At 32.0% G+C, this 15,794-nt stretch overlaps 1 protein-coding gene across 1 annotated transcript; it reads left to right on the forward strand.

Annotated features, from left to right (window-relative positions):
- Positions 1–2,324: 2,324 nt before the first annotated feature.
- On the forward strand, positions 2,325–4,231 carry LOC149539218 (stress-response A/B barrel domain-containing protein HS1-like). Its single transcript, XM_089800553.1, has 2 exons — positions 2,325–2,563; positions 3,863–4,231. Exons 1-2 carry the CDS (start codon positions 2,418–2,420, stop codon positions 4,047–4,049), a joined length of 333 nt encoding a protein of 110 aa, XP_089656679.1. The 5' UTR covers positions 2,325–2,417; the 3' UTR covers positions 4,050–4,231.
- Positions 4,232–15,794: the final 11,563 nt, after the last annotated feature.

A 15,794-nucleotide genomic window follows, 5' to 3' on the forward strand; every position in this document is an offset into this window, starting at 1 on the left:
TGGTAGACTGATCCGACACGTAAAATGATGTCAGCCAAAATGGGGACATTACACTACATTTCCCAAGATTAAAGAGACACATGTTCATCGGTATTGCATTATGTGTATTGCTAAAGTAGTTTTATCGTGTAAGTGTTACACCTTGAACCCTTCAATTTGTTAAAGTTTTCTTTCATGAAACTATATTACGCTACCCATAATGATTTGGATTATAACCTTTATGAAGGAAGTTTTGGTTTAAGAAAACCATTACTATTAGTTTCAAGGAAGACACACTTGCTGCAAATCCATGAAATAGAGATCTTAACATGCTAGGAATCAAATATTGTAGGTTATTTTATAATTGAGCCTAATTTCTCCTCTTGTGCTTGATTTATTAAAAGGTAGTAGTGCTTGAGTAGAGGTAGATAAATGATGTCAAGTAAAATTCTCCAATATCTAGTTCTTAATGTCCTATTCATCTAGTATAATGTTGGTTTGGTTTCTACATACTCTTTCATGCTTGATTCCTTGTATCTCTTATGTATCCTAAAGTGAGGACAAAAACTACACACACAAACACAATGCATACAACAATTTAACTGTTCTATTGAAATCAATCAATACTCACCTTTATAAACATGACATGATCAATTCTGACCATTTAGTGTGTCAATCATCCCTTGAGGGCCTGTGTCTTCCCCCTAAAATTGTGAGCATGTTATTTTCTAGCATATTCCCATGCTCAGTCTAGATAATAGCATTACACATTCATGCCATCTAGGATAGAACTATGAACAATAATATCACAAAAATAAAAAATACCTTACCAATCCTAACTCACTTCAATAGTCAGAAATAGGAAAAATGTGTTTATATAAGAGGGTTTATAAGAAAATGAATATAAAGAAGATGCCAAGCATTTTATAAAAAAAACCACAAACACCAATTAGGGCATCATGGTTGATAGTTAGAAGCTTGTAAATGTCCACACTTCTTAACATACCTCCATTGTTACACACTCCATATCTTCTTAAGCATGTAAGATCTCACTCACCTTAGTGTGTCTAATATATATTGTTAAATTGTTCTATTGATTTGAGTAAGCCAAAAAAATCTCAACAATTATTAGGAACACAATTTTTGACATGTATATTGTAGTTTTGACTCCATAATTGCAAGAACATGGTTGTATAACCCAACATCTTAAGAAGCATGAGAAGACAAAGCCACACTAAATCAAATGTGGCCATGTGCAAAGAGGCTGTGAAGAATTCCAATAGAACATATCATTTTAGATCTCATACCGAATGACTTAGAACCTCCTAGTATACAGTTTTTGCTATCTATCTTCAGCTAAAAATCTAATGTGTTATCTTTCCTTTTGCCCTCCTTTCATGCTTTTATCTAAATGAATATTCTCAAACTTAGCAAATTGTATTTTTTTAATTATGTAAAATTTAAAATGTGACTTTTTAAATGATAGTTGATTGTTGTTTGAACCTTTTTATTAATAAATTACAATACTCTCCTAATGTAGAAGAAATCTATTACTTTTTATTTCATTCTAAACTATAATAAAATGTGTAAGTTTTTTTAATTCATTTTTAAATGGAATCACAAATAAGTTACATAGATAACAACAGCTTTGTCTTTATATAAGACATTATAACATCATGAAGAAGCATACATCTATATCAAAAATTAATCTATTGCAAGTAGGGACATCTAGTACAACAAAATTGTTGAAAAATTGAATCTGACTAAATTCCAAATTCAGATAAACATGATAAATAACATAATAATAAAATAGACCATCATTCTCACCGATTCAACTCAACCAGTTAAAAACACTCCCTCAATAAAAATACACAAATTTTCAACACTATAATAATAAAAGATCTATTCCATTATTGTTAATGGAACACTCATGACTATAAAGATTTGACCAAAATGTTAATGGAGCACTCATGAAAGCACCCCATTAGAATCCAAAATGGGAATATCCATGACCACCAACAAGCCAATCTGATACATAAATTTAAAAAACCCTAAATTTCACATGTGAAAGGTTTTTGCACTATGCAAAATTTGTACTCATCCACTTGTATTTTTTCAAACAAAGAGATTCCCATGTGCACTGTCAGATTCTGAACCACCGTATGAAAACAAAAGGTAGAACAGACCATTCAATGTGGTTAGTGGACAAACAAAGATTGTTAACGGAATCTAATCCAAAACAGAGGCAATGCATGTTTGTTCAAACAATTAATCATTTGATTTGATGTTTGCAAGAAAGAAAGAAATGGTGCTTGTCCTTTGAGACGTTTTGTAGTTATATATGGGTGTTCTTTGAGAGGTTCAATACCTCCATACAGCATTGCAGTTTCAATAATTTTGTTCTTTGCTTCAATAGTTTTGTTCTTTGTTTTGTTTCAATGGCGGAAAAAGCAGCTGTAAGTGATGCGAGGCACACTGTTCTGGTCAAGTTTAAGGCAGATCTCACTACCCAAGAGCTTCGACAACTCATTTCTGATCTTGAAGATCTTTGCTCTAAGCTTGAGTTTGTGAAATCTTTTGAATGGTAACTGCCTTGCCTGAATGCTAATGACTGATTTGTGAATGTCTTGTATGATTTAGTTGCAGTTATAGTATGTGTTTTTCATGATATGAAAATTGTTTTGATTAAGAAATGGGTTTTTGAAAGGAATCTAAATTTTGGAAAAAAATAGAATTAACTAGTTTATGGTATGATAATATTGTTTTTGATATTTAAGGAGATAAAATTAGGGAGCAATATAGAATAAGGAAGAACCCATTACCAACAAACGAACCAATTCACAGCTCAAAAACCATCCTCAGAGAACCTACATAACCAAATAAAATGATATTATTTTCTTGGTGCCTTGTTTGAGTTTAGATGACTGACATGATGATATTGTTCTCTATGTACCTTGTCTGAATTTAAATGACTGATTTATGAGTATTTTGTATGAGTGAGTTGCAGGTATAGCAGATGCTTTCAATGACAAGATAAATGTCTTGATTAAGATAGACGTTCTAAATCAGAGTTAAGGTTCTTCAATGGGTTTTGAAAGGAACCCAAAATAATAACATAAGTTTATTCCTTTGGTCTTTTCTATGTACTTTGAATGACATTATGATATTGTTTTTGCTATTTCAGTAGAAATTGTGACAAGGTAATGGATTTGCTTGGCTATTTCATTTTCTCTGGTGCCCTTTTAAGAAAGGTTTTTCTTATATCTGTTTGTGTCCATAAAATGGCTTTAGCAGCTAAAACTTTTTAATAACCAGTTTTCTAACTGAATCTCCTGGGCAAAGTTAAGCAAACTACCCATATGTGCTTTGATTTAGTTGTATGTGCTTTATGATAAATGAAGGATGGAGTTGCTTTTCTTGGATATATATTAATTTATGGCAGAGCTACATATTTATGAGCTTCCAATTCTTTAGGACTGAATAGTTTGAAACAAAATGAGAGCTTTCTACATTCATTATTCAAATAATAAATGGTATAAAATTGTTGTTTGCTGTTTGAATATTTAATAATATCTATAATATATGTTAGTGTTAATATAATATAAAATATAAATTTAGAAGTGATGTCTTTTAATCTATAAGAAAATAGAATAATAGGTAAGTTTTATTAATGATATTTTTCTTTTTGTTTATTTATATATTATTTTTAACTCAATATTCAAACTTCTTTCCATTCTTATGATTGGGTTTTTGTTTAGAGGATTTTAACTAGAAAGAGGTTCAGAAACTAGATTGTAGACATGTGTATTCTTATGTGGCAATGATATTCTTTATTTTCAAAGATGATGGTGAGGAATAAAGTTTGATATTGATTTGTGTATAGGGGAACTGATTTTGGAGAAGTGAAACGACAGAAGGGCTTCACTCACATATTTGTAATAACATTTTATGAGGCGGGAGGACTTGCTACATATGTGTCTCATCCTGCTCACAAAGCTTATGCTATCAAATTCATGGCTTCTATTGAAGACATTCTTATTCTTGACTACCAACCATCATATACCAAGTAAAACATCATGCTTCATGTCTCATAACATATTTCTTTGTGATAATAAGTCATGTTTGCTTTGCATAAAGACTTCAAATCAATAATTACTTTGTGTTTATCCAAAGTGTTGTAGATTTGGTGAAGACATGTAAGCTTCTAGATTGATATAAAAAATGACAGGAGTTGTCATAAAAAATTGGTTTACCAATGGCTTGAACATTGCACTACTTTAATTCCTTTAAGATGACAATTTCATTTAGTGATGCTTGTAAAGAAATATTATCTTCTTTGCAATTTTTCTTTCTCTTCATGTAAACAAATATTTTTACATAATGACGTATGTTTTACATTGATATTATAACATTGAAGAATATATATCTGATATATACATTCAACTTAGATAAGAATTTATTTTATTTCACTAATTTTAGAATATGTGGATATTTCACAAAGAAAATTCCACCCAATTTATGTATATGATGATATACACAATTAAGAAGTATAAGATATAGTAAGTCATTTGTAAGAGTATTCAATATACTACCGAATTCAAATATTAATACATGGCTAAGAAAAAAGAGCTTTACTAGTAGAGGCAGTCATGGTCATCTTGTTTTCCACATTCATCAATGGGGCTTGACCATTACGAATAGGCTACCAATTCGTGATAATTTTCTCTTTAGTTTCTTTCATTGGTAAGCTATACATGTAATGGGATGATAAGATACCAGAGCAAGGTGATGAAATTTATGTAAATTTGGGAAGCTAGGACTTCTTTGATCATTTGGCTAAGAGGATGAAAAAGCTAGGAAAGAATGTTGAGGTTAATTACTAGTAGACAAATACCTAGATCTTACTAGAGGGATTTGGGAATCACTTGTTTGATAGTTTTGATCTCCCCAAGAAAATTTACTAGATCAATGTCAATTTATATGAGGAAGAGAGTGATCTCTAATGGAGGTCAGATTTGATGATACTTTGGAAAATATTGGGTTGTTCTTGTAGTGATCTAAAGTAACCTAGAGGTACACCACTTCAAGTGAAACTTGTTTAGCTTACATTTGAATTTACATATCATTGTACAAAGTCATGGATCTTTAATATAAATTTTAAAAAGAGTATTAATACAGTAATTAATAACAATAATAGTCTCCATCTTTCTATTGTTAATTTTTTTAACCTTGAAATCAATACTCCTTATTAAAGTAAATCTAGGAAGAGTTACGAGTCAATATTCGAACAACATTATATGCCTTGAGAAAGCTTGGATCTTAAAAGGTTTAACAAAAAAACACAAATATAATTCCTATAATGCCTCGCCAAGGAACCCAAAAGAAATTAACCTAAAGTTTCACTAAATTTGGCAAACATTTTTTTTTTGAAAGATTATAACAACAATAGATAATATAGTGGAAGAAAGAACTCACATACATACAAACAATCCATAAATAGATTACATCTCTTAAGGGTTCCATGACATTGAATCACATACATAAGTTTTATTAATACTAAATCTAATAAATAATGAAACTACATCACAAAATAAGCACAAGTAGAAATCAAATTAAATAATATACAATTATATAAGATGCCACATGGCATAACCATAATGCATAATCATCTGTTATACAAGTCACGAGGTGTGAAAAACTCAAAGAAAATATGTCATGAATAAATACATCATCGCAAAAGATCTCTAGATAATCAAGTATAGTACAACAAAATATAACCATCCAATAGAAGCACCAGATCAAAATGAAAGGAATAACTGCACAAGTACATCCAGTAATGACATCTAGCTATAGGATCTCAATGGTATAAGAAACTCTACCACCCGACCTTGTGGAACCCAAATGGACCACTCCCACTGTATTGAGGAGATAATCTCAAGTTCCATACGGACATCAATCCCAAAATTCATAACCAACATCTAGGTCAAGGAAAACTTGATAGAAATATATCTCAAAGGTACCAAGACACAAATAACATCTAAACCTAGAGGCAACAAAGATATGTAGGAAATCTATTATATAAGTGGACAAGTGTCATTGCATGAGCCAACTCTAAGGTTACCCTGGCTGCTTCGCTAGACTCTAGCCCCCTAGTGTCTATATGCGGCATCAGTATCCTTTCATATAGACAAGGCATACTAATGAGGCAAGGTCGCAACCAAGCATCCTCTCTACTCCCATCCTAGCCTGGACTAGCACTCAAGGCATGGGCGAGGAAAAACATTGACTCTTATTAATTCATTTTAAACTCATTTAATGAAATATTATCACTTGTTAAAACAACATACAATGGGTTACCCAGGAAGCCTCTTTAGGGCTCCGGGCTCCATTGCAAGTGTTACCATATCTTTTCACCGATGTACAAAGTTATCACCCAAGAGTCACTTTGTAAATTGAAGTTGAAGTTGAAGCCCATTTTCACTTCAAGTTCAAGTTCAACTTCATCCTTTCTTTTTCATTTCGATAAAGTGTCTCCCTCGTCGACCCAAGTCTGCTTTTGGAAGTTGAAGTTGAAGCCAAAGTTGATTTAAAATTCAACTTCAAATTCGACTTCATTTTTTTCTAATGTGTGCTTGTTTCCTTATAGAAAAGGCATAGCAGGATTATAAATTCATTTTTGTAAATCAAAGGAATGGGTCCCACCCTATGGTGATGATGAAGATGCAAAAGGTAATTATTGTGGCAATTATGAGAAATCATGCTAAGTAAGGTTACTTTATGGAAAAAGGTTATGCACAAATTTTTGTGATATCATGAAAGGATGAGCTACATGCAGATGTGATGGATATTAACTACAAATAAACCTTGCAAGTCTTATCAAAGTATAGATGGCACGTTTCTAATTAACCCTTCTTGCCCACTCAAATCTGTTCTCTGATATACTCTATAATAACCTTCTATCCTGCATAATTGTTCATTTCATCATTTTGAACTCTCAACGCTGACTGGTAAGCAAGGAAAGTGGATGTCTAGACTCTACCAAAAACTATAAGTGCATTATCTCTCACTTTGTCATTTCCGTGCCTGGTTTTCCCTTTGAAGTGTTTTGGTTTAATTCAATAAATCTATATTTTTCAAGTTAAACCATGACGCTCTTTCACCCCAAAATGCCTAAGCTTGAAAAGACCTTCCTATTGAGTTCCCTTCCTAAAATTTGGGATACTTTCATGGTGAATAAAAACCTGAGGGATATATTTGAGCAAGCGAGGGATGTTCAGTCTAGTCTCATACATCAAAAATTGTCCAGTAGTGGTTTGTTAGAAGTCGTTGCCTTCTCACCAGCCATTGAATGCCCAGAACTAGTTGTGGAGTGTGCAAATCACTACAACCCCAACACTAGATGCATAAAGAAAACTTCAACAGAGGTGTTAGTAAGAATGTGCAAGACAAGTATTAGCGCAACCCTAAGAATTCCTCATAAGGAACCCTATGAACCATGGACCTTTGAGGAATCTAAGCATCTATATCATGATAGAAAGAAGAACTACAACAACATCATAGCTCAATCCTAGCTTCTGAGACTAGCTGAAGGGGGTTCTAGATTGCCAAAGCCATTAAGGATTGAGCATTTCATTAAAGAAATAGTAGACATTGTGTTACTTTTGAACAAGATTAAAGGAAATTATCATGCATTTCACTAGGAAAATTGGATGTATCTTTTCATTCTGAAGATCATCGAAGGTGAAAATTTTATTGACTAGGCAGATTTAATAGCTGAGAATTTGCATAGAAGCCTCATAGCAATCGGTAGTTTCAGCTCATTCTTTCTATATTCCTACTTGGTCCATATTTTAGTAGCATCCAAAGAATGGGAGGAACTTCCACATATTCCCTGGGTAGAAGAGATGACTATCTACCAATATTATAAAGACCTTCATGCCACTGAATCTTGCAAGGGGTTCAGAAGGGTTAATGATGTTTTTCTTGGGAGGTTAGTTTTTGAGCTCCAAGGTCATGAAAATCATAGGTTATCAGAGGAATCCATGTAGGCTATTAAAATTTATGGCTTCTTTTATATACATTTCCCTAAATTTACATATCTCAGGATTGGGGGTTTTTCTGGTGAACCACTTACGCTGCCACGTTATTGTTTAGATAGTATTGTTTTGTCAGAGATATGTAGACAGCTTATTTCTATATTTGACTCTTCTAAAAGCACAAAGAAGTCAATCACATGCCTCTTCCCTATTGAGATTGGTCACTATAGGTGTTCAAATTACAAACAGGCTAAGTTTGCACAACCTGCATTGTCACATTTATGCCTCAAACCCTATACTACTAGAAAAGATTTTGATTATATGGGATCTACTAAAAATAATTTTGGGCATGCATCTTTATTAACCCATGTTCCTCATTTGGAAGATTACTAGGTGAATTGCCTTGATGAATTTGAAGTTAGAAAGAGATTATGGTCCAGATTGGCAGTCAATCAAATTAGTGTGTTTAAGGTAAATCTCAATACTCATGGGATAGAAGAAGATGAAGCTGAGGATGTGATCAACCCATTCTATGTTGAACAAGTTGAATACATACCCATCCCTGAACTTGACTAGACTAAGAGGGACGAGAATGACCTAATGTCCCATACCACAGAAGTGTTGAGAAGAACCGAGAAGTGGTTAAAATCAAAGAATGTTGAATCAACCACTCTTGAAGTCCCAAAAAAATACTCAAAAGCTTAGCACAAGAAAGCATAGTGCACACCTAAGGCCATTTCTAACCTTGATATTGTTGACTCTATTGCAGGTTTTCCTAAAGCTAACGCTGAAGTCGAAGTTGAAGTAACCCCAAAGCCACTTCAACTTCAAGTTCAAGAAGAGGTACCAAAATTCAGAAGGGTAACTTGTTCTAGCACTAAAAAGGCAATGTTGAACAAAAGAAAGGGAAGAGTCATAGTTGACCTAGATCCTACCGAGGCAAAGCCAAGTTTCAAGTAGTCCCTCATTTCCATCATGGTCGATAATACCCCCGCTCCTCAGAAGTCCCCTAATAATAGTGGTTCTCAATCTGATACCTTGGCCATAGCAAAATTTTCTCCTCTGGCAGGTAAAGAACCTACTACCCCTAAATGGTTGGAAACCTCTATTAAGAAGAAAAGGAGTCTAGTACCCATATCCATGCCTACTAATGATTTGGTCAGCAAATACCTGGGAAAACCCTCAAAGGCTAAAAGGGCCAAATTTGAGACTAGGTTGAACTTTGATAAGAACTCAGGACATTGGAAAACTGAAATAGTCAAGCCATTGAAAGACATGCCCCCTGAAAAATTCTCTCCTTAGGACTATCAAATAACAAGAGTCAATCTTGGTAAGGGGAACCGTGCAGTTGACATGAAGATTTTTGAAGCCTCAAATAAGAAGATAGTAGATAGAGTTTGGAAGGATGCTCAGGGCAAGCAGGAAATGAAGGAGGCAATTAAAAACATGGCATAATATATCAATGCCATCCTGCATCCAGAACCCAAACCACTGAGTGAGATGTTAGCATTGGTGGATGTATCATCTTTAGCCAATCAGCAATTTCTTGACAATCTACAAAAGTGCATGGTTGTTGTGAAAACATTTGAAGAATGGTTGCAATACATCCTAATGAAAACTGAGGAACAAGTTAGACTCTTGGACAAGGCCTCGAAGGAAACTTCCACCATCATTAAAAAGGTGGAGTCCAGCAATGAGAGTTTTGATAAGGAAAGAAATAATTGGGTGAATGTAGTGCTTTGGATCGAAGAAATTCAAGGATTTGATTTACAAAAATTCCAAGCTAAACGCGTTGTCACTGGTCTTGATGAGAAAACTTTGTATGTGATAACGAATTGCAATGAATGGAGAAATGAGGTGCTAGCCCAAGCAATCAATGAGATCAAATAAATCTTGGACAACCTCAGGCTCGTGGATAAGATCATTCAAAGTGATCTGAAATGGTTTGGTAAACATTGTGCAAGAAAAGAAAGTGACTCTGTTGCCCCTGTGGAAGAACTGGTCTGTGAAATCTAGAGAAAATTCCATGAGGTTTGAGACAAAAAGGCACAATGCAGGGAGGATTTCTCCAACATTGCTCATACTGAGGCTATTTTGATAATCAATCTTAAGCATTTGGAGATGCACGCCAAAAAGATGACAGAGCTAAAAAGAAAGAAAGAAATCCAAAAATAGAGGATGGCATATGTCAGCTTACCTCATCAATTTGTTATCTCTACATTCATGACCGCATATGAGACATAGAAAGCCGCAAGGATTGTGGCTAGAGCAGACAGTTCCTCCTGACATAGTGAATGATCAATGGGCAGCAGTTTTTCTTTTTCCTGTTTATTTCTTTATGCATTTTAGTTGATACAGTTTTATTAACTAAAGACTATTTACTCCTAGCGGGGTAATTTTGGATAACTATCCAGCCCTATGCCTGTATATATGTAATAGTTAATATTGGTAGGGGTTAATCTCTCCGCGGACATAAGCAAAAATACTTTTGTTTTGATACTCTATTCTTTTTGAATTTTGAAATAGAGTATTTCAAATTTGCAGTAGTTGGAGTAAAGTTCTATAATTTTGTTTTGTTGAAGCTTCTTGGATCAAATACTATTGTTTGCTTTGTGGTAATATACATTCTTGAGAATGTGTGTTATGTTTGGAGTTAAGTTGTGATTGTTGCATTCTTCTGGAATCGTAAGTTTTGAATCTTGAAAGTCATGGGAGGTTAAATCTCTGTTGTTTTAAATATTTTTCCTTCATCTTTGCATTCAATCATGTATATGATCTTAGTCATTAAAATTAATTGGTTTTTCAGCATCAATATTTATCTTGTGTTTGTAAGATGATTTTGAACTTTTGAGTATTTTCAGTAAAATACTCCTTGCAAAGATTATCCCTCGACTACGGAAGAACGATTATCTTTCCATAAAGGTTATCTACACCTAAATCAATATTGAATAAACCTTTAAAGCAGAGAATTCCTAATCAAAGCATAGGAATTCAATTGGTTAGTTTGCATTTTTCTCCCTTGTTCAAATTGTCAAAGATTTTGGGAAAAACTATTAACTAACAGCAAGTCACTTCCTAACATACACATAGATAACCTACCCTAAGCTCATAAAAAGTACAACTCATAAAATCACAATATTCACCTCAGTCCTATACAAGAAACTCGAAAGCACCAAAAGATAACCGATCGAAACTCAAAGGTTACAACAAGAAAATCACAATAATCACCTCAGTTCTATACAAGCAACTGGAAAGCACTAACAAGCAACTGATCAAAACTTGTCATAGAAATACGTGAATACATCACAATGGTCAGGAACAAAAGATCGTGACCAAATAATAAACAATGATCCATATCTCAAAGATCAAAACATAAACCACGACATCTCATATAACATCATAAAAAAATAACTCACAGGCCTCTGGTAAACATCCAAAATTGGTCAACATACTAAGTCAACCCCAATCCCAACATAAACTAAAACATACATCACAACAAGTGTAGTTTCATAATTTATTTGGTTTTGAAAACATAAGATTTTAATTTGATTTCAAGTTTTTCTTTCTTCAAGTGTCATATCTGAAAAAGTTTTCTCGATTTCACAAGTATAAAAAAATTCCTTAGTATACAAATATTTCATAAAAAATTGAACCATTTCTAGAATAACATTCTACCTAGAAAACTTATTCTTAATTACGATTGAAATTTATCTATTGATTTATTTTAATATATAATTATTTATATAAAAAATATATATATGTTATTATTATTTAAAAAAATTCATGTAATCAAATAGCATTATCATAATTTAATAATTATTATTACTTATAAATTATAATATTTATTAACTTATTAATAAAATAATATTTATATATATTAAATTATTATTATTAATAAATATTAAATTAAATAATATAATAATTAAATTATTAATATCAATAATGATAACATTAATTATATATATTAAAAATACATTTAATAAAGAAAATTATTAAGAAAAATGCATGTTTATTGAAAGGTTGCTTAGGCAACATAGCTTACCGTAGTAGCTACGGCTGCTATTGGTAGCCTTGGTTGCCTTAGCAGCCAAGCTACGATGCAACTGAGGATGGGAGGTGATGATCCCAACCCCATCCCCACCACTCGTCACCCCCTTTTAAAAAAAATTGTTTTTAATAAAACAATTAAAATAATGCCTCCCCCCTAACAAACGCATGCAAAATCTATTTTTGGGGTAAAAAGAAATTACCATTTTAATGTAAAATTAACATAGCAATTTCTTTATTGTGGTATATATATATATATATATGGGGTAGGGAAAACAGTTGCAAACTATCAAATTGTTAAATTAATTTCTATTATTCTTTTCCAAACACCATCTTGAATTCATAATTTTTCAAAAATAATCTAATTACGAATAACAAGATTTCTCGGGCAAGGGTTTCCAATTTGATTTCATTCACAGACAATTCAATAACGAAGAACGGTAAATTTTAACAAGAACGGTTTCAGCCAGAATTATTTGTGAAAACATATCCATAAAAAACACGTAGAAGACAGAAATTTTGAAGGGAAATTATTGTGCAAATCTCAACAAGATCCTACCTCGATCTGATGCTAATCAGACAAATGCTTGGAACTCGTAAGAATTCACGTCTTCTCAAAAATCCTCTTTCTCAAAATTTGCTCCTCCAAACCTGTGTGTGAAGAAATGAGCTCTAATTTCTTAATAAAGAGCTTTCTTCCTTTACGGTTTCGATTTTACAATCATGCAAACCCTTTTCTTTATTATTTTGATTTATTTTAATTTAATGTGCAAACTTTTTGCATTTTAATTAAAATAAACTTTATTAAATTTATTCTCTCTCTCTCTTATTTAATCATAAGATATTTATTAACTTAACTAATAATAATATTTAGAGTTCATTATTTGAAATGAAACTCCTAAATAAATTATTATTAAATTAAATAAATATAATTATGTCAAAATTAGAAACTTTAATTAAATCTTTTAAATTTAATTCTTTTATTTAATTAATCTCTCAAATAATTAAATATAATTAAAAACTAATTTTTCTTTATAAAAATTTTATTAAATTAAATCATTTAATATTATCTCAATTTGATTTAATTCTAATCGAAAATCACAATTGACCCACAAATCTAAATACGAAACCCATTTTAAAGACAAAGTACTAAATCAAACTCAAGGGTTGAAATCTCAAATTCTCATCACTTGACGAATTCAGAAGGGTTAATAACACATATACTTATCATATTTTCTAAGACAATTGGCTTAGGGTTAGGATTTGGACTCAATAACTATCTCCTCTCTTCACCATTGAGATACTACGATAGGGCATGCTCATCTTGGCAATTTAGGGAAGTCGGTGCCTGGTACCTACAATCTGCATAAAAGTCGAGCATGTACATGTATATATAAATCTAAACTAGATAGGCAGTGGTGAGAAGTGGTGCATTGTGTAGACCCCAACTAGTAGGTGACTACGACTCCCTCCCTCAACCACATCAGAAATGTCAAACATAAAGTAAAACATACTTGTACACCATATGTAAATCTGATAAATAATAAAACTACATCATAGAATAACCACAAGTAGAAATCAAATTAAATAATATACAATTATTTAAGATGTCACATGGCATAATCATCTATTGTACAAGTCATGGGGTGTGAAAAACTCAAAGAATATACATCATGAATAAATACATCATCTCAAAAGATCTCCAGATAATCAAGTATAGTACAACAAAATATAACCATCCAATAGAAGCACCAGATCAAAATGAAAGGAACAACTACACAAGTACATCTAGCAATGACATCTAGCTATAGGATCTCAATGGTATAAGAAACTCTACCACCCAAACCTCATGGAACCTAAATGGCCTGCTCCCATTGTATTGAGGAGATAATCTCAAGTCCCATATGGACATCAATCCCAAAATTCATAACCAACATCTAGGTCAAGGAAAACCCGATAGAAATCTATCTCAAAGGTACCAAGACATAAATAACATCTAAACCCAGAGGCAACAAAGACATGTAGGAAATATATTATGTAAGATGACAAGTGTCATCGCATGAGCCAACTCTAAGGTTACCCTGGCTGCCTCACTAGACTCTAGCCCCCTAGTGTCTATGTGTGGCATTAGTATCCTTTCATATAGACAAGGCATACTAATGAGGCAAGGTCGCAACCAAGAATCCTCTCTACTCCCATCCTAGCCTGGACTAGCACTCAAGGCATGGGCAAAAAAACACTAACTCTTATTAATTCATTTTAAACTCATTTAATGAAATATTATCACTTATTAAAACAACCTACAATGGGTTACCCAGGCAGCCTCTTTAGGGCTCTAGCCTCCATTGCAAGCCACTTTCCAACATACACATAGATAACCTACCCTAAGCTCATAAAATGTACAAATCATAAAATCACAATATTCACCTTAGTCCTATACAAGAAACTGGAAAGCACCAAAAGATAACCAATCGAAACTCAAAGGTTACAACAAGAAAATCACAATAATCACCTCAGTTCTATACAAGCAATTGGAAAGCACTAACAAGCAACTGATCAAAACTTGTCATAGAAATACGTGAATACATCACAATGGTTGAGAACAAAAGATCGTGACCAAATAATAAACAATGATCCATATCTCAAAGATCAAAACGTAAACCACGACATCTCATATAACATCATAAAACAATAACTCACAGGCCTCTAGTAAACATCCAAAACTGGTCAACATACTAAGTCAACCCCAATCCCAACACAAACTAAAACATACATCACAACAAGTGTAGTTTCATAATTTATTTGGTTTTGAAAACATAAGATTTTAATTTACAAAAAGAGTTCAAGTTTTTATTTCTTCAATATCTGAAAAAGTTTTCTCGGTTTCACAAGTATAACAAAATTCCTTAGTATATAAATATTTCATAAAAAACTGAACCATTTCTAGAATACCATTCTACCTAGAAAACTTATTCTTAATTACGATTGAAATTTATCTATTGATTTATTTTAATATATAATTATTTATATAAAAATAATAATATATTATTATTATTAAAAAAATTCATGTAATCAAATATCATTATCATAACTTAATAATTATTATTACTTATAAATTATAATATTTATTAACTTATTAATAAAATAATATTTATATATTATATTATTATTATTAATAAATATTAAATTAAATAATATAATTATTAAATTATTAATATCTATAATAATAACATTAATATTATATATATATATATATATATATATATATATATATATATATATATATATTAAAAATTCATTAATAGAGAAAATTATTAAGAAAAATGCATGTTTATTGAAAGGTTGCTTAGGCAACATAGGTTACTGTAGTAGCTACGGCTACTATCGACAGCCTTGGTTGCTTTCGCAACCAAGCTGCGATGCAGCTCAGGACAGAGACGTTATGATCCCAACCCCACCCCCACCACCCATCGCCCCCTTTTTAAAACAATTTTTTTTTAATAAAACAATTAAAATAATGCCTCCCCCCAATAAACGCATGCAAATTCTATTTTTGGGGTAAAACAAATTGCCATTTTAATGTAAAATTAACATAGCAATTTCTTTATTGTGTGTGTGTGTGTGTGTGTGTGTGTGTGTGTGTGTGTGTGTGTGTGTGTATATATATATATATATATATATATATATATATTATAGGGAAAACAGTTGTAAACTATCAAATTGTTAAATTAA

The sequence above is a fragment of the Cupressus sempervirens genome, chromosome 9 (genome assembly GCF_028749045.1).
Source record: "Cupressus sempervirens isolate cs-2001-9-10 chromosome 9, ASM2874904v1, whole genome shotgun sequence".
In the NCBI taxonomy this organism is placed as follows: Eukaryota; Viridiplantae; Streptophyta; class Pinopsida; order Cupressales; family Cupressaceae; genus Cupressus; species Cupressus sempervirens.

What these genes read in the sequence shown, in the direction of transcription:
- LOC149539218 (XM_089800553.1), top strand. Translation starts at nt 2,418, where the DNA reads ATGGCGGAAAAAGCAGCTGTAAGTGATGCGAGGCACACTGTTCTGGTC. An exon ending in TTTGTGAAATCTTTTGAATG is followed by an intron (nt 2,564 to 3,862) that starts GTAACTGCCTTG and finishes ATTTGTGTATAG; the next exon opens with GGGAACTGATTTTGGAGAAG.